A 23,942-nucleotide genomic window follows, 5' to 3' on the forward strand; every position below is an offset into this window, starting at 1 on the left:
AAAGTGCTGGGATACAGGCATGAACCACTGTGTCTGGCCTTAGTAGATCAAGTTTGACAAGTAAAAATACATATATACACACTCATAGGATTTCATGTTAAGATACTGATGATTATAAAAGGAAGATTTTAACTTCACAGTGCAAAATCTAGCAGATACCATCTGAACGAAGAGAGCAAAGTTAAAATGACCAGCAACTGGGACAAGTCACAATCCCCCGATAGGGTATGATGATGAACTCAGAATACAGTATCACTTCCATGGTTTCCTTACCAAAAAAGTACAGCATAGGCCAGGCATGGTGGCTCACGCCTGTAATCCCAGCACTTTGGGAAGCCAAGGCAGTTGGATCACGAGGTCTGGAGTTCAAGAACAGCTGGCCCAAGACAGTGAAAGCCCATCTCTACTAAAAATACAAAAAAAAAAAAAAAAATTAGCCGGGCGTAGTGGCGGGCGCCTGTAATCTCAGCTACTCGGGAGGCTGAGGCAGAAAACTGCTTGAACCCAGGAGGTGGAGGTTGCAGTGAGCTGAGACGGCGCCACTGCACTCCAGCCTGGGTGACAGAGCAAGACTCCGTCTAAAAAAAAAAAAAAAAAAAAAAAAAAAAAACCCCAAAACAAACAAAAAAACCACAGAGCATAAATCTAATTATGAAGCAGCATCAGACAGGCCCAATGAAGAGCCAGTCTAGAAAACAACTGGCCTGTTCATTTTTCCTGGACCTATTCATGAGAAAACATCAATCATGTGACAGCCAGTAATAGCCCCAAACCACATGAAAAGAAGGGCATTTTAAGTAATTTCTTTGAATAAAGTACATCAGGCATGTCAACCACATTATAAAAGTTAAAACATACTCTGCATTTTTCAGGTTGCTTTGAAAATGACCTGTTAGAAAGCCATGAAAATGGACATTTTTCTTTTTGCCTAGATTCTGAACAAGTCTGTTGAGAAGTGTTGAGTCTGAACAATAGAACTTAGGCAAAGAAAATGTGTTCACAAAGATGACTGTTAATTCTTTCTCTGCCTATGTATCTTAAGGTACACATAATTTACCTGGCACTTCCTTACTGCAGTTAGGAACCAATGTTCTCTTTATCTGGAGATTTAGGGAGATGAATGAGAAGGGAAGACACAGACAGGAGAGAAAACGGTTGATAGCTTTGTTAATGAGACACATTCCTATTCAGCAGCGGCCTGAAGGTAGCTCTGACGGTGACAAGGCTGTTATGTACAACCTTTAAGCTCATTCCGTATTAACCTTCATGTTCACATCACCCTGGGTTATCAGGCTTCAGGATCTCTGTTTTACTCCTTCTCAATTCACCCAGGATTGAGTTGGACAAATTCTATTAGTTCTTTTTACTGACATACACAATGGCTCTAGCTGGCTGGAGCAGCCTCTTCCTGAAGACGGAGTCTCTCTCAAGCACCCAGCAAGTGGAGGAAGACTCTGTGCTTCTCCCCAAGTCATCTCCTTGACTCACACCAGAGTTTCGTAAAGCCCCTGTCCTTCATGTTATGTGGTAGCTAGTCTCAATACACAGTTCCCCAGTGAACTGTGCCCTTGGCATTCAGAGTTCTATAAACTACACTTGAATATGGGCCAAATTGGACTCATTCTCAACCAACAGTATCCAGCAGAATTCAAGCTGGCTTTTAAGATCAGCAACTTCCACGTAGCTCTCTTGGAATACTTGCTCTTGGGACACTCCCTCTTGGAAATCAACCCCCATTCTGTAAGAGGCCCAAGCCCCGTGGAGTAGCCCAAGCCAGCTCTCCCCCAGCAGTCATCAGCAACTGCTAGCCACCTTGAAGCCCAGTTTAGCCTTCAGCCCCAGCTGCTCTGACTGCACATCCATTAAACAGCAAATAAGAACTTCCCAGCTAAGCCCCCAAATGGGCTCCTGATAGACAATAAATTGTCACCTAACACTACGTTTTGGGGTGATTTGTCCTACAGCAATGGATAACTAGAATACCTTCTCAACCATTTGTTTATTTAAATATCTTTATCTCATATATATATACATATACATATATATATACACACACACACACACACACACACACACATATATATATATATATATATATATTTTTTTTTTTTTTAAGCAGTCTTGTTCTGTCGTCCAGGCTGGAATGCAGTGGCACAATCTTGGCTCACTGCAACCTCTGCCTCCTGGATTCAAGAGATTCTCCTGCCTCAGCCTCCCGAGTAGCTGGGACTACAGGCACATGCCACCACGCCCAGCTAATTTTTTGTATTTTTAGTAGAGATGGGGTTTCACCGTGTTAGCCAGGATGGCCCTGGTCTTCTGACCTCGTGATCTGCCTGCCTCAGCCTCCCAAAGTGCTGGGGTTACAGGCGTGAGCCACCACACCTGGCCAGTATATATCTTTTGATATATAATTTTGCAAAAAAAATTGTATCATACCCTATGTAGTTTGCCAATGACTTTTAAAAACTCAAAAATGTTTTTTTTCAATCTATCTCTTTTTTTGCTTTAGAGACATGGTCTTGCTGTTGCCCAGGTTGGTCTTGGACACCTGGGCAACAAAATGATCCTCCTGCCTCAGCAGAGTAGCTGGCACTACAGATGTGCTCCACCATGCCAGCTTCATCCACGTTTTGCTTAGGTTTATTCATTTTTACTGCTGTTTCTATTGTGTTAATATTCCAAAATATATCCATTCTCCTAATTAATGGACAGACTACTTACAATCATTTGGTATGATCAGTGCTGCTATCTTTATACATCCCTTGATGCCCACATGCAATCATTTATCCAATGTATCCATGTAGATGTGCACAACATGCACAAGTTCAGCTTTATGTCAGTGATCTCTACTGATTTATATTCCCAATACTAATGAATTTCTTATTCCACATACATCCTGAAGCTCAGTATTGTCACACATCCTAATTTTTCCTCATTTGTGGTTGTAAAATCATACATTACTATGGCCTTAATTTGCATTTTAACTACTAATGAAGTTAATTATCTTTTCATGTTTCTGGGAAGTTGTATTTTCTCTTCTGTGAAGTAGTCATGTTTTTAGCCCATTTTCCTAGTGGTATTGTTGATTTCTACAAATCCATATGTCCAGATTGTAATAGCTTGTTGGGCATACAGTGGAAAGATCGATTTTGTCTTTTGACCTCCCTTTTGTATACTTTGGTAAGCAGTTCTTTAATGTGAGCAAATACATCAAAAATTTTACATAGCTCATTTGTAGCCTATCTAAGAATTCCTTCCCAGCCTCAAGAACATAAAATTATTCCTTTACATATTCCTCCAAGTTATTCAGTTTTCGCCTTTCACATAATTGTTACGGTGAGGGTAGGGATCTAATTTTTTTTCTGTGTGAACCATTTCTGTCTCAGAGCCCATTTTAAACAGTTCATTCTTTTTGTTTTGTTTTTTTGAGACAGAGTCTCTCTGTCACCCAGGCTGCAGTGCAGTGGCACAATCTCGGCTCACTGCAACCTCTGCTTCCTTGGGGTCAAGCAATTCTCTTGCCTCAGCCTCCTGAGTAGCTGGGACTAGAGGCATGTGCCACCACACCTGGCTAATTTTTGTAGTTTTAGTAGACAGAGTTTCACCATGTTGGCCAGTCTGGCTTCAAATTCCTGACCTAAGGTGATCCACCCACCTTAGTCTCTCAAAGTGCTGGGATTACAGGTGTGAGCCACTGCGCCCAGTTACAGTTCAATCTTTCTCTGTATTTCTTGTCATTAATGCTTCTAACATCTTACCACTTTTTCAGTAGGCTTTCTATAAATAAACCTACATTTATCATGTTCTTAACTATACTTAGGTGCTCTGGATTACATTTACTAATGCTTCGCTTGGGATTTCATCTCTTGTTCACAGGTAATATTGGTCTATAATATTCATTTCTTGTACTTTGCCTGGCTTTGGCACTGGGTTATATCAGCAAAATTGTGCTTATACATTATCTCCTCTGGGAGATTTTGCATCAAACTTGAATGACTATTTGTTACTTCAAGTTTTGACAGATCTTGTCTTAAAAAAGACAATGGGCCTAATGTTTTGTTTGTGGGATTTTAATTCAGATTTAACTTTTTGATGATTTTAAAACTATTAATACTGCAGAAGGTATATTTCCCCAGGAATTTTTCCAACTTAGGTAGAGATAGAAAAACTGAACAGTGGTGGGAAGTAAGGATTAGAGATGAAGCATTCAATGATCCAGAAAGTCTGTTCTTCAAAAATCTGAAACAATGAGACTGAGTAACCCAGGAGGCAAAAGCTGAATTCAATGGTTTTTGCTATGCTCCCAGTAACACTTTCCTGTTGTCTATTTTTTACAGTTCCTTGGCAGAAAAACAACTTAGCACTTTATGAAATGGGTGGTTTCAGCCCTTAAGTGCTTGCCCCCTCCTGACAAACTTGGCTAAACTAGATGTTAGCCTCTGTAAAGCCCAACAATTTTAGCTTGACTTGTGAGGTAACTGTTTTTAGCTCGCTAATCTTACGAGTCACATTTTAGAAATGCCAAAACGAGCTAAATCACTTGTGGAAGAATGTAAGTCCATTTTCTGGAGGAAAGAGCATCTGAACTCAGAGCCTAAATACTTGCCCAGGGGCCTTCAGAAGGTAGGGAGAAAGTGACCATTGTCTGACGAAGGCAAAAAAGTGGGAATAAGGGTGAAAGTCATCTGGTTCATTTTACCTCCAAGGATGACACCCTGAGTTCCACACTGTTGCTCGGCCTTCTAGTGGCTGGTAACCAGAAAACTCACAGAAGCAGGCACACCCTGGGAGCTGAGTTGTGCTCCCTATTAGCTACATTCTGAGATAATTTCTAACATTTTTCAGGAAATTGCAAAAGCAATGGTTGTCTGAATGACCTTTACTTAGCAATTTAATACAGCAAAGGTAATCAGTTTCAATGAGAAAAACAAGTGAAATACCATGCACTCTGTGACTTAAAGTGACTTTAGATCTGACTCAGAGTTTGGAACAAGTAGTCAGGAAGAAAACTCAAAGATAGTATGTCTGCATAGTTTATGGAGTGATTTTCTTCTCAGGCGAATGGCTTAGAAAGCAGAGAAACAATTCAAAGTCTTAATCAGGAAGTAAAGAATCTGCTTTAAGACTATTAAAAAACATTTTAGTGACAGTGAGGTAGCTATGGGTCACCTGTACATATTTCTTTTCTAAAACATTCTTTCTAGTACCATTGGCTTGCATAATAGTTTCAAAAATTAGATTCCTAGATTTATCTGAAGTCTGGATTTTATGGCTGTACTTGCACATAAACAGCAGGTTTCCCAGTGATGCTCATGAAACTGGTAGCTGTTATCATACACCACTAGAAAATCAAATACTAACCCTGCAATCTTAAAACTTCTCAATTTCATGGTAATAACTTAAGAACATATGAACAAACATTTTACAGAAGCTTTTCTAGCATTCCCAAGGTTACCCTGCATCATGAACTCTCTGATGTTGATGAGGTCTAACTCTGAAGTTTTACCCATGATTAACTACTCTTCATCATTTTCTCCCCACAATGAATTTTTTGAAATTCAGCACAGAATAAACTTCGGTTCCTACATGCATTTATACAGTTTTTCTCAATTATGAGTCCTCTGATGATTAGTAAGAGATGAACTCTGACTAAAAGCCTTCCCACATTCTTTACATTTATAAGGTTTTTCCCCTGTATGAATTCTCATGTGTGTCATAAGGGATGAACTCTGTCTGAAGGCTTTCCCACACACTTTGCAGTTATATGGTTTCTCTCCAGTATGAATTCTCTGGTGCTGAATGAGAGCTGAGCTTTGGTTGAATGCTTTCTCACAGTCATTACATTTATAAGGTTTTTCTCCAGTATGAATTTTTCTATGAGTATTAACACCTGAGTGGGAACTGAAGGCTTTTCCACATTCCTTACAATTATATGGTTTCTCTCCAGTGTGAATTCTGTGATGTATATTAAGCCGTGAAATCCAAGAGAAGGCTTTCCCACATTCATTACATTTGTAGGGTTTTTCTCCAGTGTGAATTCTTTGATGTTGTATGAGAGCTGAGCTTTGGCTGAAGGCTTTCCCACATTCTTTGCATGCATATGGTTTCTCACCAGTGTGAATTCTCTGATGTATGATAAGGGCTGAGTGATAGCTGAATACTTTTCCACACTCATTACAATGAAAGGGTTTCTCTCCAGTATGAATTCGATGGTGCCTACTTAGCCGCGATATTGAAGTGAAGGCTTTCCCACACTGAGTACATTCATACGGTTTCTCCCCAGTATGAATTCTGTGGTGCTGAATGAGAGATGAGCACTGACTGAAGGCCCTCCCACATTCGTTACACTTATAGGGCTTCTCTCCTGTGTGAATTCGCTGGTGATTATTCAGAGATGAACTACCTTTAAATGTTTTTCCACATTCCTTGCATTTATAAGGTCTCTCTCCAGTATGCATTCTCTGGTGTCCAATAAGAGATGTGGTGAAACTGAAGGCTTTTCCACATTCACTACATATATACGGTTTCTCTCCTGTATGAACCCTCAAGTGCTGAGTTAGGGATGAGCTTTGGCTGAAGGCTTTCCTACATTCCTTACATTTATAGAGCTTCTCTCCCGTGTGGATTCTCTGGTGTTTACTCAGGGAGGAACTGTGGAGGAAGATTTTCCCACAGATATTACATTTATAACATTTACGCACTGTGTTGACCCCCAGTTGTTTAAAGAGAACTGAATACTGCTGTGAACGGGGTCTCCTTCCTCTGGAACCCATTCTGGGTTTTCTAATAAGTGATGATTTTAGACCAAGGTTCTTCCCAAATTCAATACCTTTAAAGCTCCTCTCCTTCATGTAGACTTTTTTGATGGTAACTAACACTTTCCTGAAAAGTTTGTTCTTTTTGCCTTGTTGCTTCTCTAACTTATCTTCATTTATGTAGGTTTTCTCCAACTTGAAGTCAAATGCACCATCAATTATGAGTTTTTTCATGACTTCCTGATTTTCTTCTTTAGAAATTATGGCTTCAAACAAGCTTTCCCATCCTAAAGTAGACAAAACATGTAAGTCTCTCTTGAACAGAGAATAAAAAAAAGTGACATAAAAACACACAAGGATAGTTAAAAAAAATATAGCCTTGAAATCTTAGGAAAGGATGGGAAAAAGAAGAGGAGGAAGGAAGCAGGACGACAGATGTGTGGGTGGGAAGGGTCTGAAGAAACCTACATATAGGTGGGCTGAGGAAATTAGGGGACAACAGGAGGAGCCAGTCTTGGTCTATTAACAAAGCATAGCTCACTAGGGTATGAGGCCCTTCTGAGCATAGCCTGTGTCCCTCGGCTTCATCTCCCAGGGCAGCCACCAGTGCACTCAGGTAAATTCCAAGGGAAAAACTGCAGAGGCGCTAAAATTAAATGAAAGAGAAGAGCTCTTCCAAACACAGGGTGCTCCAGGCCTCCTCAGAGTGCTGTAAATAACAGCATCCACTTACTCAAGTAATATCTACTGAATGCCTACTGTGTGCTACGCAAAGGTTAAGACTCTGGGAATGACAGGGCACAAGCCAGACAAGGGCCTGTTCTCAAGGCTTACATTCTAGCAGTGTGGTACAGACAAAGACCAAGTAACAAATCAACAGCAGTACAAAGGAGCAATGAGAACTGTAAGAAAACACAAAGTGCTGTGTAATAAGAGTGAACAGGCAACTATTTTAAACTGGGTGATGAGAAAATGAAATTAAAGATGAGTTCTAAATAACAAACGCTGGCCAAAAATGTGGGTAAAAAGGTGATTCCGGTCAGAAAGAACAGTAACACAAAGGCCCTAGGCAGGAATAAACTTCCTGTTTTCCAGGACATACAGCAGTCGATGGTAGCTGAAGCAGAGTGAAAAAAGAGAGAGTGTCACGAATGAGGAAAAGAAGTGGGCCAGGCTATATCACAGAGAGTTTTCTTTTTTTTTTTTTGAGACGGAGTCTCGCTCTGTCGCCCAGGCTGGAGTGCAGTGGCGCGATCTCGGCTCACTGCAAGCTCCGCCTCCCGGGTTCACGCCATTCTCCTGCCTCAGCCTCCCGAGTAGCTGGGACTACAGGCGCCCACAACCGCGCCCGGCTAATTTTTTTTTGTATTTTTAGTAGAGACGGGGTTTCACCGTGGTCTCGATCTCCTGACCTTGTGATCCGCCCGCCTCGGCCTCCCAAAGTGCTGGGATTACAGGCGTGAGCCACCGCGCCCGGCCACAGAGAGTTTTCTAGGATACACGAAGATATTGGAAGTTCATCAGCATCACTGAGGGCTAGAAGGGACATGACATAACATGGTTTTTGTTTAAAAAGGATCACTCTGGTTGCTGTATGAAAAACAAACTGTTATGGGGCCGGGGAGAAAGAGAACAAGGGCAGCTGTAGAACAGCCAATGAGGAGGCCCATGCACTCTTCCTGGATGAAGATGGTGGTGGCTGGCAATGGCATGTGGTGATAAGAGATGGAAAGAGGTGGGCAGATCTGGGATGTTCTGCAAGTAGCACTGGCAGGTATCTTCACCTACGAACAGAGCGCAGAGGCAAGGAAAGAGGGGACTCAAGGGTGACTCCTAGCTTTTGCTCTGGGCAACTCAATGGACACCAACACCATTATCATGATATTGGCGAATACTGGGAGAAAAGAACATTATTGAGAGTAATTTTTTGTCCACCTTTTTGGTTACTTAAGATACAGTACAAGAATTGGAATCATTGATTCAAAAGAAATGATTTTCTTTTGTATTTTATGAAAGAGCTTTTATTTTCTTAACTACAAAAGAAATATATCATCATAACAAAAATATAGAAAACTATAAAAATGAACATATAGCTCACCCATAAATACATCATGCAATTGTAATCACTATCATATGTGGGACGTAGCTCACCAGAATTTTCTGCATTTAAAAAATCACTTTTGGGCCAGGCAAGGTGGCTCACACCTGTAATCCCAGCACTTTGGGAGGCCGAGGCGGGTGGATCACAAGGTCAGGAGATTGAGACCATCCTGGTTAACACAGTGAATCCCCATCTCTACTAAAAATGCGAAAAATTAGCCAGACGAGGTGCCAGGCGCCTGTAGTCCCACCTACTCAGGAGGCTGAGGCAGGAGAATGGCGTGAACCCGGGAGGCGAAGCTTGCAGTGAGCTGAGATCGCGTCACTGCACTCCAGCCTGGGCAACAGAGCGAGACTCCATCTCAAAAAAAAAAAAGATAACTTTTAATTAAAAAATTAAAATGAGTTGAAAGTAACTTTACCTCCATTTCACTTAAAAATCATGAGCTTCTCTCCATGTCAATAAATGTAAGCTGACATCATCATTTTAATGGCTATATAATATGTACAATGCATGAAAACATCATCATTTAATAAATCCCTTTCTGAGAGTCATTTACCCTCCTCCTTTTGTGGCAGTGATGCCTCAAGTTATAACAAATATTCTTTTACAACATCTTTGCAACTCTGCACAGTTATCTGTGCAGAAATTATCTTAAGATTTCTAGACTTGGAATTGATTTTAACAAAGCCAGACCATCCTCGGAAAGACTGTACCAGTTGCAGTCCCACTAACGATACTGCTTATCACTCAGAGCAGTGACAACACATTGGATATATATTTCTCAATCCTTGGTAATAAGGGAAAAATGGTAACTTGTGCTTTGTTGGAATTTCATTGATTTTAATTTAATGAAGTTGAATAGTGTTTCAAATAGTCCCTTGTGGATTTTTAATCCACATGCCTTGCCTTTTCAATCATAATACTCATATCTTCACACTGTGATGATTTACTCTTGGTACCTCTGTCTCTTCACATTATGGCTTTGTACTCCCATAACCATCTTAGCAACGTTAATAACAGAGAAAAACTGGAAACTAAAATTTCCAAAAGGAAGACTGTTTAATTGGCTTAACATACAAGATAGTTCTCTCAATGAGGTAGGCCTCTACTCACTGAGGGCTGAATAACTGAAGGACATTCACAATTAAAAACAGGCTCGAGAACAAAGTGTATAATCAATCTTTCTGTCTCTCTCTCACTGTGTCTGTCTCTCACACACAAACACATTTAAACAAATACAGGCTGAATGGGTAATAAACAACAATAATTGATCGTAGTTGGTAAAATTCCAGATGACTTTTTTTTTGCTATTTTTACAATAGCACGTAGAATTTGTACAAATTTAAAATAATTAATTTTTTTTTAAATGCTTGTAAAACAACACTGACAATTTGATACCAATGATTTATTTGCCAACCAGAAAGCTCACAGCGAAATCTGAAACTCATTAATAGCTACCATTCTGGTCCTTACTACAGATCTACTTATTTTCTAGATTTCTGATTGAATTTCTATTTTATTGTATCACTACTCTTGCAGTCAATTGCCTCACACTGTTGGTGGAATGTGGCAAAAACAAAAGATCCCTGAAATGAAAGAAAGGACTGAATCTTCAAAGCAAAGGGCCCAGTAAAGTGCCAAAGAACAAAGAAAAAAAGTGCTCTTTCATATAACCCAACAAAAAGTCTGAAATCCGGCCGGGCGCGGTGGCTCAAGCCTGTAATCCCAGCACTTTGGGAGGCCGAGATGGGCGGATCACGAGGTCAGGAGATCGAGACCATCCTGGCTAACACAGTGAAACCCCGTTTCTACTAAAAAATACAAAAAAATAGCCGGGCGAGGTGGCGGGCGCCTGTAGTCCCAGCTACTCGGGAGGCTGAGGCAGGAGAATGGCGCAAACCCGGGAGGCGGAGCTTGCAGTGAGCTGAGATCCAGCCACTGCACTCCAGCCTGGGCGACGGAGCCAGACTCCGTCTCAAAAAAAAAAAAAAAAAAAAAAAGTCTGAAATCCAAAGATAAAGATGATGTCCTGTAAGATTCCAAAGAGAAGACAGAAAAGAAAAAACAAGTTACCTATACAAGAAATAGAATCGGACTAATGGGATTATTTGTCAGCAGCACTCCATGCCAAAAGACAGTGGAGCAGTTTAGACAACAGGAAAAAGAAAAAACAAACAAACAAACAAACAACAGATGCCAGAATTCTTGATCCAAAACACAAATCTCAGAGGAGAGAAAAAACCCACTGATTTTAGACACGTACAGGTACTGCACACACGAACGTTTCCGAGAAACGTTACCCAAGAAAATATTCTAGTGGAACCGAAGGGAAAAATGTGAAGACAGAGGTCATGAAAACGCAAAAGTGAACTGACCCAGAAAGCCCATGACCTGCCCAGGTGAGAAATAAACACCAGACAAGTGGTAAAGCTCAAGAGAGGCCTCCTCTACCGCCAGAAGCACAGACAGAATTCACAGGAGAATGAATGCAGAAGCTGATAATGCAGTCAGCCAAGGGCACATAGGGAGTAAGTGACACGCCTTAGGAGCCGGGATCTGGGATGCATCATTTTCTAAATTTTCACAGAAAAGAGAAGAATGGCATGATGAGTATCTGGAAGCCCACTCACATTCGATAACTGTTACTGTTTGTCACACCTTCTTTCCCTCTTTCATGTATCTAAATACATACACATATATCTGCTTTTTTCCCCCTGCTGAACCACGTGTGATAAGTTGTACACCAAAGAAATCAAAGCAAAAGATGGTTCCAAGATGAAACTATGAGGGATGTATTGTAGTGATTAAAAAAAAAAAAAAACAATGTAGTGTATGTTCAAGCCACTAAGGAAAATAATTTAGGAAAAGAAATCAATCCAGTAAAAGCAAGGAAAAAGGAGCATGAAAGAACTGTAAACCTTTACACATGATACACTGTATTACATATCCTACAAATTACAAGACATCTGAAAACAGTGCAACCCATATTGGGAGAATTCAACCCTCCCCTGAAACTGATGGATCAAGTAATCAAAAAAGTAGAGAGAAAGGATCTGCCTTCCCAGCATTCCCACCTGGCCTGGCACATCAAGGAGATCCTTGAGCACAGCCTCCTCACTGTGCCCTGGCAGTCGGAAAATGTTATGCCCATCTCCCAATTACTCTGTCACTCACCTAGATGTGCGCCTTGGGGAACTCCACTCTCCACCATCCAGGGGTCTTCCCCTTGCTCCAACTGGGAGATGACCTTTGGCTTGGAAAAGAGAATCCCTGTTCAAGAACAAGAAAGAGACATGAGTGGCCATCGTGGCAGGCAGGTCCAGGCCCAGAGTGCCCAGGACAGAGGGGCAGTACGGGGAAGGAGGAGGTTTGTTCTGAGAGAGGCTTCAAATTGGGCACCTAGAGGACGACCAGGAGGTGGTCTCAGGAAGAAAGTGAGGGCTCTGACTGTGCACCCCTCTCAGCAAGAACACCTTGTGGGGCTCAGGGAACAGAGCTCAGCGGGCAGAAGACAGGAGAAGCAGATAAAAGATGCCTTTCGGCCGGGCGCGGTGGCTCAAGCCTGTAATCCCAGCACTTTGGGAGGCCGAGACGGGCGGATCACGAGGTCAGGAGATCGAGACCATCCTGGCTAACACGGTGAAACCCCGTCTCTACTAAAAAATACAAAAAAATAGCCGGGCGAGGTGGCGGGCGCCTGTAGTCCCAGCTACTCGGGAGGCTGAGGCAGGAGAATGGCGTAAACCCGGGAGGCGGAGCTTGCAGTGAGCCGAGATCGCGCCACTGCACTCCAGCCTGGGTGACAGAGCCAGACTCTGTCTCAAAAAAAAAAAAAAAAAAGATGCCTTTCATCAACTCTACTAAGCCAAGGTCTCTCAGTACAACCAAGGGGAATGGCAATAGCCACTCTTGGAGCCCACCTGTGAGCCAACCTGGCCAAGTCCTGCAAATGTGCTCCCTGGAGGGTGCTAAGGTGCTCTCCCGGAAGATTCTGCATCAGGAGGAAAGCTCCTTACCCAGCGAGACCAGGCTGCTGTAGTTCTCCAGCATCACCTCCCGGTACAAGGCTCTCTGGGCAGAGCCCAGGTGCAACCACTCGTCCTGGCTGAAGAACACGGCCACATCCCTGAATGTCACGGACTCCTGTAATGGCAAACCCATTCCTGTTCATCCAAGACCGTCCCCACCATGGGACGACTGAGAAGCAACCCTGTCACAACTTAGGGTTCTAAGTATTTCAAGTATTTCTGGACAACTTTTCAGTTACCAAGCACACATTTATCATTTACCTACGGTGAGTGAAACACTGTCCCCTCAGGAAGCTTGAACACAGAAGTCAAACAAGATAAGCACTTGAAACCATGAAACAAAATCACAAAACACTCAAATTTAGATTTGGAAACGTCCAATCACCTAGACCAAACTCTCACCTTACAGGCGACACCTGAGAGTCAGGTTTCGGAAGGAGGCACCAGCACATTCACTGAGGGAGGTATAGGTGGAACGCCACCAGGCTTGCCTGGGAAGGCGGTCACTGAGTCCTAGTTCTGCCTCAACTTGGGCCATCTCTGAGTCCTGGGAAAGGGGACACTGACATTCACAACAGGGAAGCCTATGAAAATGTGCCAGGCATGGCTGTGTCAGGAGAGGTCCCAGGTGATGGGCTGTATCACCTTTCAGGCCAAAGGAGAAGGCTATGGTCAGGAGTCTCCCTCCCCACCCCCGAAGCTCCTGTTCTTCTACCTCTCTCCTCCTTCACTGGATGCCATGTCACTGCTCTGAACTAGGACCACCTCCCCTTCTTTTCTTGAGAGTCATCTTCTTGGCTGAGCACAGTAGCTCACACCTATAATCCCAGCACTTTGGGAGGCCAAGACAGGAGGATTACTTGAGCCCAGGAGTTTGAGACCAACCTGGGCAACATAGGGAGACGCCATCTCTGAAAAAAATAATTTTTTTAAAATTAGTTGGGTGTGGTGGCATGTGCCTGTAGTCCCAGTTATTCAGAAGGCTGAGGCAGAAGGCTTGCCTGAGCCCAGGAGGTCGAGGCTGCACTGACGTGTGATCACACTACTGCACTCCAGCCTGGGCAATAGAGTAAGATCCTGTCTCTTAAAAAACAAAACAAAACAAAAGAATCATCTTTAAAAAGCTTATTAGAAAATTCTAAAAGATCAATAAGCAAAAGAACAAGAAGTGTTCACCCAACTTTCTTTTATTAAAAAGTTAGTAACTTTTTGCTATATCTTTTCAGATGATTTTCATGCAAATAAGGTTCTATGTTTAAATAAAAATAAAACCCCATTATACAAATAACTGCATCCTAGTCACCACTGTTCACATGCTGCCCAGTATTCCACGGTATAGATGATCTAGTTTATGTAACTCGCCTTGGACTGGAGGTTTAGGTTGGTTTCCACCTTGTTAATACTCTAAAAATGCTGAACTGAGTATCCTGTACATCATCAGAAAGGCGCACAAAGCTTATCTCCTGCAGACATATTTTCCCTTTTTTTTTTTTTTTTGAGACGGAGTCTTGCTCTGTCACCAGGCTGGAGAGCAGTGGCGCGATCTCAGCTCACCGCAACCTCCACCTTCCAGGTTCAAGTGATTCTCCTGCCTCAGCATCCTGACCTACTGGGATTACAGGAGCGCACCACCAGACCCACCACACCTGGCTTTTTTATTTTTTATTTTTTGAGATGGAGTCTCACTGTGTCACACAGGCTGGAGTGCAGTGGCATGATCTCTGCTCACTGCAACCCCCGCCTCCCGGGTTCAAATGATTCTCCTGCCTCAGCCTCCAGAGTAGTTGGGACTATAGGCATGCACCACCATGCCCAGTTAATTTTTGTATTTTTAGTAGAGACCAGGTTTCACCATGTTGGTCAGGCTGGTCTTGAACTTCTGACGTCAAGTGATCCACCTGCCTTGGCCTCCCAAGGTCCTGGGAATACAGGGCCTCTCTTTTAGAAATTTTCCAGTGTTAGGAAGGGATTATTTTACCCCTCCGTGTCTTTGTCCTCCACAAGGCAAAAACATACCTAGATCTTTCACAAAGCTCTGGGAGTGGCAGTGGCCTGGCATTGGAGCCCCATTAAATTCTTTGTCAAAAAGTATGAGACTGGGGGCCGGGCACGGTGGCTCACGCCTGTAGTCCCAACACTTTAGGAGGCTGAGGCGGGCAGATTGCTTGAGGTCAGGGGTTCGAGATCAGCCTGGCCAACTTGGTGAAATCCGGTCTCTACTAAAAATACAAAAATTAGCCGGCTGTGGTGGCACATGCCTGTAGTCCCAACTACCAGGGAGGCTGAGACTGCAGTGAGCCGTGTTCGTGCCACTGCACTCCAGCCTGGGTAACAGAGTGAGACCCTATCTCAAAAAAGAAAAAAAAAGTATGAGACAGGCTCTAAGGCAAGGGAAACACCTTCCTTCCAGAGTTCCTCAGCTACCAAGCCCTCTGGTCCTTCCCTGAGCTTCACTGGGTAGAGAAGCTCAACAACAGATGAACAAGTTTGCCACCTCTAGACCCCGAAGGCAGTTCAAGCAAAAAGAAGCCTTCACTCACCTGTACCTGGGCTGGCAGCAACCTCCTTGCCATTTCTCCCTCCCTGCTGCCCCTCTTGGGGAAGGCACCTGGAATAGAGAAAGAAGCTGTGAGGTCTTTTCATCCAGCCTGCATGCCCACCCTCATTAGACCAGACCAGGTTAGAAGCCATAAGCTGAGCATCTGCAGAGAAGAAGCCTGGCACTGTCCAGGCCACAGGGGCCCTGAGTCCGGCCACCTAAACCAGTGTGGGAAGCCGGTACACAGTCACCGGGCCTGCCACCTTTCTGCCAGTGCTTTACGATAAAGACGAATGGAGCGAAGGGATGAAGACCATCTGGCGTGCATTAAGCACCATCAGGCAAGGCTCATCCAGATAGAGTAATAGGAAATGACACAATATTCCACACATCTGCACTTGGATGTTGTTCAATACGAAAAACAGCAATTGAAGAACTGATGCCCTTTTTAGGAACAGCCAACCAAAAATTAGTCCTCTTTTCTTCCTCTTGTAAGTTTTCTTTCATCAAAAACAGTTATCAAAGCTGCTTAAAGGTGGCGTTACCCATTCTCCCCGGCCCAAAAAACAAGGGCTCAAAAGAATAGCACCATCGGCTAGAAATGTATTTAAAATTTAGAGAAATGGGAAGTAACTTAGCAAGTGGACATGGTTACGGTAAATAAAAAAGGAAATGGTTAAATCTCTCCAGGACTAACTGTAGGAAAACACCGCCAAACGAGCAAGACTGCCAAAAACGAGTTAATCTAAAGTTTAAACTCCGGGAAACGGAGTAGAGGGAGGGTTAAACCCACGAACGCCAAGAGCGGAAAACCGCCCGGAGGGCTCTGGACCCGGAACCGAACCGGCGTTTTGCAGTTTCTTTTCTGGAGCCGTTTCCCCCACAGACCGGCCCAGGCTGCGGCCCAGGAGTCCAGCGGCGTCGACGCGCTCTCCCGGCCACCGCCGGGCCCTTCCCAGGCCACGCCCCCTCCGGGGCCGGGTTCACCTGCCGAGGCCGCCGCGGCTCGGACGCCTGGAGCCCGGGCTCGGCGGGCACGCGCGGCAACCAGCACTCGTCCTGGTCCCGCCGCGACAGCCGCACGCCCCGGGCCCGCCCTCACCGGCAGCCCGTACCTGGGCCCGCCACGGCAGGGAGAGCGCAGCTGCACACCGCACCAGAGGCGAACAGAACACCTAGTTCAGAGACGCTTCCCGTCGCCGCCGGGCGCCACTGCGCTTGCGCGCCGAAGAGCCGACGGGTTTCCCTGGCTGAACCGCAGCGTTTGTCCCTCCGGACTTCATTTCCCAGTCGTCGCCGCGGCACCACCACTTACGGTGTCCGAGAGGCAACCACAGCCCCGAGAGCGGAGAAGGCGGTCGGGCTGTGGAGTTGGAGAAGGCTGGAGTCCCTCCAGCTTGGGCTCCAGCTACTCTCTGCTAAACCACTCACTATATTCGTAGTTAGAATGACAATAGTAAGACGGAAAATTGAGTATGAATTTTTAAATGTGGAAGACTAGCTGCCGCTGATTATTCACAGGTGGTGAGAGAACTATTACAGTCCATTCCGCAATTTTAATAAAAAAGGAATTATGTCTAAATTTTGTAATCTCGGCGGAGCGCGGTGGCTCGCGCCTGTAATCCCAGCCCTTTGGGAGGCCGAGGTGGGCGGATCGCGAGGTCAAGATGGATCGAGACCATCTTGGCCAACACGGTGCAACCTCGTCTCTACTAAAATACAAAAAATTAGCCGGGCGAGGTGGCGGGCGCCTGTAGTCCCAGCTACTCGGGAGGCTGAGGCAGGAGAACGGCGGGAACCCGGGAGGCGGAGCTTGCAGTGAGCTGAGGTCGCGCCACTCACTCCAGCCTGGGAGACAGAGCGAGACTCCGTCTCAAATAAATAAATAAATAAATTTTTGTAATCTTTACATATTTACTGGCACTCAGAGTAAAACAAAAGCATAAACCCAGTATTTCCCTCTTCATGGCACTCACTTCTTTTGAAGTGACTTCTTTTGAAGTGACTTCTTTATTTTAGGGTTAAAATAAAGTGAAATAAATAAATAAAGTGAAATAAAATAAAAGTGACTTCTTTAAAGTCACTTTTTGAAGTGATTTATTTTAGGGTTAAAATAAAGCCCAACTCCCAGCGCTATCATCACAACTGCCTCCTCGATAACCTGCACTGTGATTTTTTAAATATCCAACATTAGGGTTTACAGAGGCAAACCTAAACTCAAAGGGTACTTGAAGATAGAAAACGCAGAGATGGACTAAGAGATGTCAGGTAGATAGTATGAAAAAGAAATCTTGGATCGCAGTGTTACAATAATACAAGGATTATTTCACAGTAAAAATAACTAAATTGAACAAAATGGATGTTTTATATTGTTAAAACATAATAATGTACCTCACTAATCATTAGGGGAATGCTGATCAAACATCCACTGTAATTTCACACTCATTAGGATGGCTACTATAAAATGTGGGAAAAAAGAAAACCAGGAAACAATCCTTGTGCATTAATGGTGGGAATATAAAATGGTACCACTGTGCTGGAAAACGGTGTGGCAGTTCCTCAAAAAAAATTAAAGATAGAATTAACATATGGGCAATTCCACTTCTGGATCATATGTTATTTTTGTATTTAATTATTATTTTAAAATAATAGTAATAAAGAGATAACAGTTGTAGACCATTATTGGCAAAACAACATAGCACTGAGATTTACAAAGTAAAGGGTGGCAGACTAAGTACCCATGATTACCTCCCTTTTTCTCTTCATATTCTTCAAAGTAACCCCAAACATATATAATTTTCAAAGGAGCAAATCTCATGCAACTCTAGAAAAATACCATCAGAACACCAGAGATTGAGAAAAACATTTGGAAGACATGCAGGAGATAAGTGCTCTGATATCCAAAATCTAATAAAAAGATTCAGAAGAAGAAAGCAGAGAAAATGGGGAGGTGGGGAATAATAACACATAGATTACATAAAGAGATAGTGATAGAAATATAGCAGAAAACACATTCAAGCTGAGGAAGGCCTGAGTCTTCAGAGTAAATAAAATGTAGGGTGTTTGGCATAATGAATGAGCTAGGGTAGGGATGGCCATAAAAAATACATCCCCGATGAAATATCAGAACTCTGAGGATAAACAGAAACCCCTAAAAGTGACCAGAAAAGATGGAATAAAAGGTTCACATGTGTTATTTGCTACAAGTGATAGAAGATGGAACTGCTCAGGTTGGCTGAAATGAATAAGACATAGCAAGAAATCACTGGGGCAGACTCCAGCTACAAAAGAATCAGGGGTTCTGTGATGTCAGCAAAAACCAGGTTTTGGCTGGGCGTGGTGGCTCAAGCCTGTAATCCCAGCTATTCAGGAGGCTGAGGCAGGGGAATTGCTTGAACCTGGGAGGTGGAGCTTGCAGTGAGCCGAGATCGCGCCACTGCACTCCAGCCTGGGACACAGAGCAAGACTCTGTCTCAAAAAAAAAAAGAAGAATCAAATGAAGTAAAACTTGCATGGATTACAAGAAACTGTAGTAAGTAAATCAACAAGTAAAACGTATCTGAATCAAAATGATGGTTAAGGCAATTTGAAGGTAATTTAATAACAGGATGAAAAACCCAGATGATTACAAAAGAGAGTGACAATGAAGAAATAGGAGATATGATAGCATGCTAAGGTTCTTGTCTCATTCAAAGGAATAGACATAGATAAAAATTAATTTTAGATTTTTTTTATGTTTAAATATGTATGTTAAATATAAGAAAGCACTGGGCAAATAGAAATCTGATATACGACTTTGTAACCAGCCCTAGAGTAATCTTAAGCTACATTTTATATCCTTACTAATAGTAAAAGTTTTTTTTTTTTTTTTTTGGGACAGAGTCTCGCTCTGTCACCCAGGCTGGGGTGCAGCGGCGCAATCTTGGCTCACTGCAACCTTCGCCTCCCTGGTTCAAGCAATTCTTCTGCCTCGGCCTCCCGAGTAACTGGGATTACAGTCACAAGCCACCACACCCAGCTAATTTTTGTATTTTTAGTAGAGATGGGGTTTCACCATGTTGGCCAGGCTGGTCTCAAACTCCTGACTTCATGATCCGCCTGCCTCAGCCTCTCAAAGTGCTGGAATTACAGGCATAAGCCACTGCACCTGGCCAAAAATATTATATGGATAAATTCAAATGTGTATACATATTGCAGGATAAAGTAAATAAACAATTACATTAATGTCAATAGCCAAGATTTTCAGAGTAAGCAAAAAAAAAATACAAATAAAATGTATTACTAGTTAAGTGAAAAGCCTATTAGTTAATATTCAAATTGAAAATATCAACAATTGATTTTTGGTTCTTTCTAAAAAAAAAAAAAGTCCCTGTTCCTATTCACTGCAAAGCCTAGAAGGAATGACAATCCAATAGTAATTAGCTACCAAATGATGGTCTCTAGATTCGCATTTAACACAAAGGCTTATGATAAATTCAAGGCAGGGAAGGCCCAAGATAGGTATGGTGGCTGAAAGCAGGAAAGCTGTCATAAGAGACATGTCAAAAGGACACAGGAACCAAGCTCAAGGGTTTCTGTTGGACAAAGATGGAAGAATTCATCACCAAAAAGAATGATAGCTACAATGGATTAAAATGTATCAAATGCCATAAAAATGTGTTTACTATTTCCGGCCAAGATGGAGTAAAAAAGACTGGAATGACTGTCCCACCTTATGCACACACTACCACTGCCACCAAGAGAAAACATGTAGCAAGAGACATCAGACAATAAAGGACATTGGTTCCAGAGAGTCAAAAACAAATGAGGCGAGCCCTACAACTGTCCCATCTTACTGCTTTGACAGAGTCTTCAAGTCAAAGCACAGAAAAGGCACTTGAAAATCCCACATGCATTCCCAATAAAGTCTTCCACCAAGCTAGAAATGCAAAAGAATTTGTCTACGAAACACTACGCTAAGACTATCCTTTTTTTTTTTTTTGAGACAGAGTCGTCTAGCTCTGTCCCCCAGGCTGGAGTGCGGTGGCGCGATCTTGGCTCAGGGCAATCTCTACCTCCTGATTTCAAGCAGTTCTCCTGCTTTAGCCTCCTGAACAGCTGGGAATACAGGCATGCGCCACTATGCCTGGTTAATTATTTATTTATTTATTTATTTATTTAAGACGGAGTCTCGCTCTGTCGCCCAGGCTGGAGTGCAGTGGCGCGATCTCGGCTCACTGCAAGCTCCGCCTCCCAGGTTCACGCCATTCTCCTGCCTCAGCCTCCCCAGTAGCTGCGACTACAGGCGCCCACCACCTCGCCGAGCTAATTTTTTGGATTTTTAGTAGAGACGGGGTTTTACCGTGTTAGCCAGGATGGTCTCGGTCTCCTGACCTCATGATCCCCTGGCCTTGGCCTCCCAAAGTACTGGGATTACAGGCATGAGTCACCGTGCCCAGCCTATTTTTTATTTATTTTTTTGAGATGGAGTTTTTATTTATTTATTTATTTATTTTTTTGAGTGCAGTGGTGCAACCTTGACTCACTGCAACCTCTGCCTGCAGGTTCAAGCGATTCTCCTGTCTCAGCCTCCTGGGTAGCTGGGATTGCAGGTGCCCGCCACTATGCCTAGCTAATTTTTGGTATTTTTAGTAGAGATGGGGTTTCGCCATGTTGGCCAGGCTGGTCTTGAACTACTGACCTTGTAATCTGCCTACTTTGGACTCCCAAAGTGCTGGGATTACAGGCGTGAGCCACTGGGCCAGCCCATTAACACTATACTTAACAACTAAAGCATGATTGCTAGCCAGGCACAGTGGCCTGTAATCCCAGCACTTTAGGAGGCCAAGGTGGGTGGATCACCTGAGGTCAGGAGTTCGAAACCAACCTGGCCAACATGGTGAAACCTCGTCTCTACTAAAAATACAAAAATTAGCCAGGCATGGTGGCACATGCCTGTAGTCCCAGCTACTCAGGAGGCTGAGGCAGGAGAATCGCTTGAACCCGGGAGGCGGCAGTTGCAGTGAGCAAAGATTGCACCACTGCACTCCAGCTTGGGCTACAGTGCGAGACTGTCTCAAGAAAGAAAAAAAAAAGAATGATTGCTTTCCTCCTGAGATCAGTAACAAAGGCGGGAAATGTCTGCTCTTACCACTTCTATGTATGCACCACTCCTAATGGAGGTTCTAGCCATTGGGCTAAGGGTAAGAAAAGTATCCAAACTGGTAAGGAAAAAGTAAAACTACCTTCATTCACAACTTACATAATCTGTGCAGAAAAATCTGACAGAATCTCCAAAAAGGCTCCTAGAACTAAAAAGCAAGTTTATCAAGATTGTAAGACACAATGTCAGTATTCAAAAATCAGTGTGCTTCTTACTAGTAATGGGCAATCATAAATTGAAGTTTAAAAAGCAAACATTTACAATAGCGTCAGAAATATGAAATACTTAAGGACAGACCTGACAAATATAAGCAAGTGCTAGTTACTACAAACTATAAAATATTAATGAGAGAAAATATTAAAGCCCTAAATAAATGGAGATATAGACTTTGTTCAAGGGTAAATATTTTTAAGAATCAATATTAAGGCCGGGTGCAGTGGCTCAAACCTGTAATCCCAGCACTTTGGGAGGCTGAGGTGGGCGGATCACGAGGTCAGGAGATCGAGACCATCCTGGCTAACATGGTGAAACCCCGTCTCTACTAACAATACAAAAAAACTAGCCGGGCGAGGTGGCGGGCACCTATAGTCCCAGCTACTCGGGAGGCTGAGACAGGAGAATGGCATGAACCCAGGAGGTGGAGCTTGCAGTGAGCTGAGATCCGGCCACTGCACTCCAGCCTGGGCGACAGAGCGAGACTCCGTCTCAAAAAAAAAAAAAAAAAAAAATGTTAATTCTCCCCAAATTGATCTACAGTTTCAACACCTTCCCTGTCAATGTCATGGCAGGCCTTTTTTTTTTTCTTAGGAATTTCACAAAGTGATTCTAAAATTCATATGGAAATTCAAAGTATATGGAATTCAAAGGACTCTGAAAAAAGGAGAACAGTGTTGGAGAACTAACATTAGATGATTTCAAGACTTATTATAAATCTATGATAATTAGCTGGCATAGTGGCTCACAGTCTGTAATCTCAGCACTTCCAGAGGCCAAGGCAGGTGGATTGCTTGAGCCCAGGACTTTGAGACCAACCTGGGCAACATAGTGAGACCCCATTTCTAAAAAAAAAAAAAAAACACTAGCCAGGCACCTTGGTGCACGCCTTTAGTCCCAAGCTACCTCGGGGGCTGGGGTGGGAGGATTTACTTGAGCCTGTGAGGCTGAGGTTATAGTGAGCTGAGATCACACTAGTGCACTCCTGCCTGAGCAACAGAGTGAGACCATATCTCAAAAAAAAAAAAAAAAGGCCGGGCGCGGTGGCTCAAGCCTGTAATCCCAGCACTTTGGGAGGCCGAGACGGGCGGATCACGAGGTCAGGAGATCGAGACCATCCTGGCTAACACAGTGAAACCCCGTCTCTACTAAAAAATACAAAAAACTAGCCGGGCGCGGTGGCGGGCGCCTGTAGTCCCAACTACTCGGGAGGCTGAGGCAGGAGAATGGCGTGAACCCGGGAGGCGGAGCGTGCAGTGAGCTGAGATCCGGCCACTGCACTCCAGCCTGGGCGGCAGAGCGAGACTCCGTCTCAAAAAAAAAAAAAAAAAAAAAAGATGATTATCAAGGCAGTGAATGAGGGATTGTCATCAAAAAACAAATAGATCAATGGACCAGAATACATGGTCCATAAATAGACCCACACTTCTATGGGCTATTTATTTTAGACAAAGATGCAAAGGCAATTGAGGGCTAATCTTTTAAACATGATGCTGGAACAACTGGCTACATGTAAAGAAATGAAGTTTGATTCATACCTCATGCCATTAAAAAGTATCCCTCAAAATTAATCATAGAACTAAATGTAAATCCTAAAACATTAAAACTTCTAGAAAAAAAAGAGAAAATCTTTGTGGCCTTGTGTTAAGCAAAGTTTTCTTGAATGCAACACCGAAGCATGATCTAAAAATGAAAAAAGTTAACTTGGACTTCCTGTAAATTAAAACCTGCTTATCAAAGACACTCTTAGGAAAATGGAAAGACAAAGCCACAGATTGGGAGAAATATTTGGAAAGCATAGATCTGAGAAAGGTCTTGTATCCAGAATACATAAAGAACTCTTAAAACTCTATAATAAAAAACCCCCAACCAACCTAATTTTTTTTCCTTTTTTCTTTTTTTTTTTTTTTTGGACAGAATTTCGCTCTGCGGCCCAGGTTGGAGTGCAATGGCAAGATCTTGGCTCACTGCAACCTCTGCCTACCCAGTTCAAGCAATTATTGTGCCTCAGTCTACAGAGTGGCTGGGACTACAGGCGTCCACCACCATGCCCAGCTAATTTTTGTATTTTTAGTAGAGACAGGGTTTCGCCATGTTGACCAGGTTGGTCTCAAACTCCTGACCTCAAATGATCCACCCACCTCAGCCTCCCAAAGTG

General features: G+C 43.3%; 1 protein-coding gene and 1 pseudogene across 2 annotated transcripts; one reads left to right on the plus strand and one right to left on the minus strand.

The window, feature by feature from the left end:
• Positions 1-2,630: 2,630 nt before the first annotated feature.
• ZNF879 (zinc finger protein 879) lies at positions 2,631-16,691 on the minus strand. 2 transcript variants are annotated; one of them, XM_050794184.1, is made up of 5 exons: positions 16,545-16,691; positions 15,431-15,498; positions 12,879-13,005; positions 12,037-12,132; positions 2,631-7,045 (listed from the first exon to the last, which is right to left on the minus strand). In XM_050794184.1, exons 2-5 carry the CDS (start codon positions 15,461-15,463, stop codon positions 5,610-5,612), a joined length of 1,692 nt encoding a protein of 563 aa, XP_050650141.1. In that variant the 5' UTR covers positions 15,464-15,498; positions 16,545-16,691; the 3' UTR covers positions 2,631-5,609. The 2 variants fall into 2 exon arrangements, with proteins under 2 accessions (XP_050650141.1, XP_050650142.1); XM_050794185.1 differs by lacking the exon at positions 16,545-16,691 and adding an exon at positions 16,274-16,344.
• The window catches only part of LOC126957058 (uncharacterized), a 31,881-nt pseudogene continuing 23,481 nt past the window's right edge, over positions 15,543-23,942 (plus strand).

This window comes from Macaca thibetana, chromosome 6 (assembly GCF_024542745.1).
Source record: "Macaca thibetana thibetana isolate TM-01 chromosome 6, ASM2454274v1, whole genome shotgun sequence".
Taxonomy (NCBI): Eukaryota; Metazoa; Chordata; class Mammalia; order Primates; family Cercopithecidae; genus Macaca; species Macaca thibetana.

What these genes read in the sequence shown, in the direction of transcription:
- ZNF879 (XM_050794184.1), bottom strand. Translation starts at nt 15,463, where the DNA reads ATGGCAAGGAGGTTGCTGCCAGCCCAGGTACAG. An exon ending in CAGCAGCCTGGTCTCGCTGG is followed by an intron (nt 12,133 to 12,878) that starts GTAAGGAGCTTT and finishes GTTCTTGAACAG; the next exon opens with GGATTCTCTTTTCCAAGCCA. An exon ending in TCCCCAAGGCGCACATCTAG is followed by an intron (nt 7,046 to 12,036) that starts GTGAGTGACAGA and finishes TGTCTACTTTAG; the next exon opens with GATGGGAAAGCTTGTTTGAA.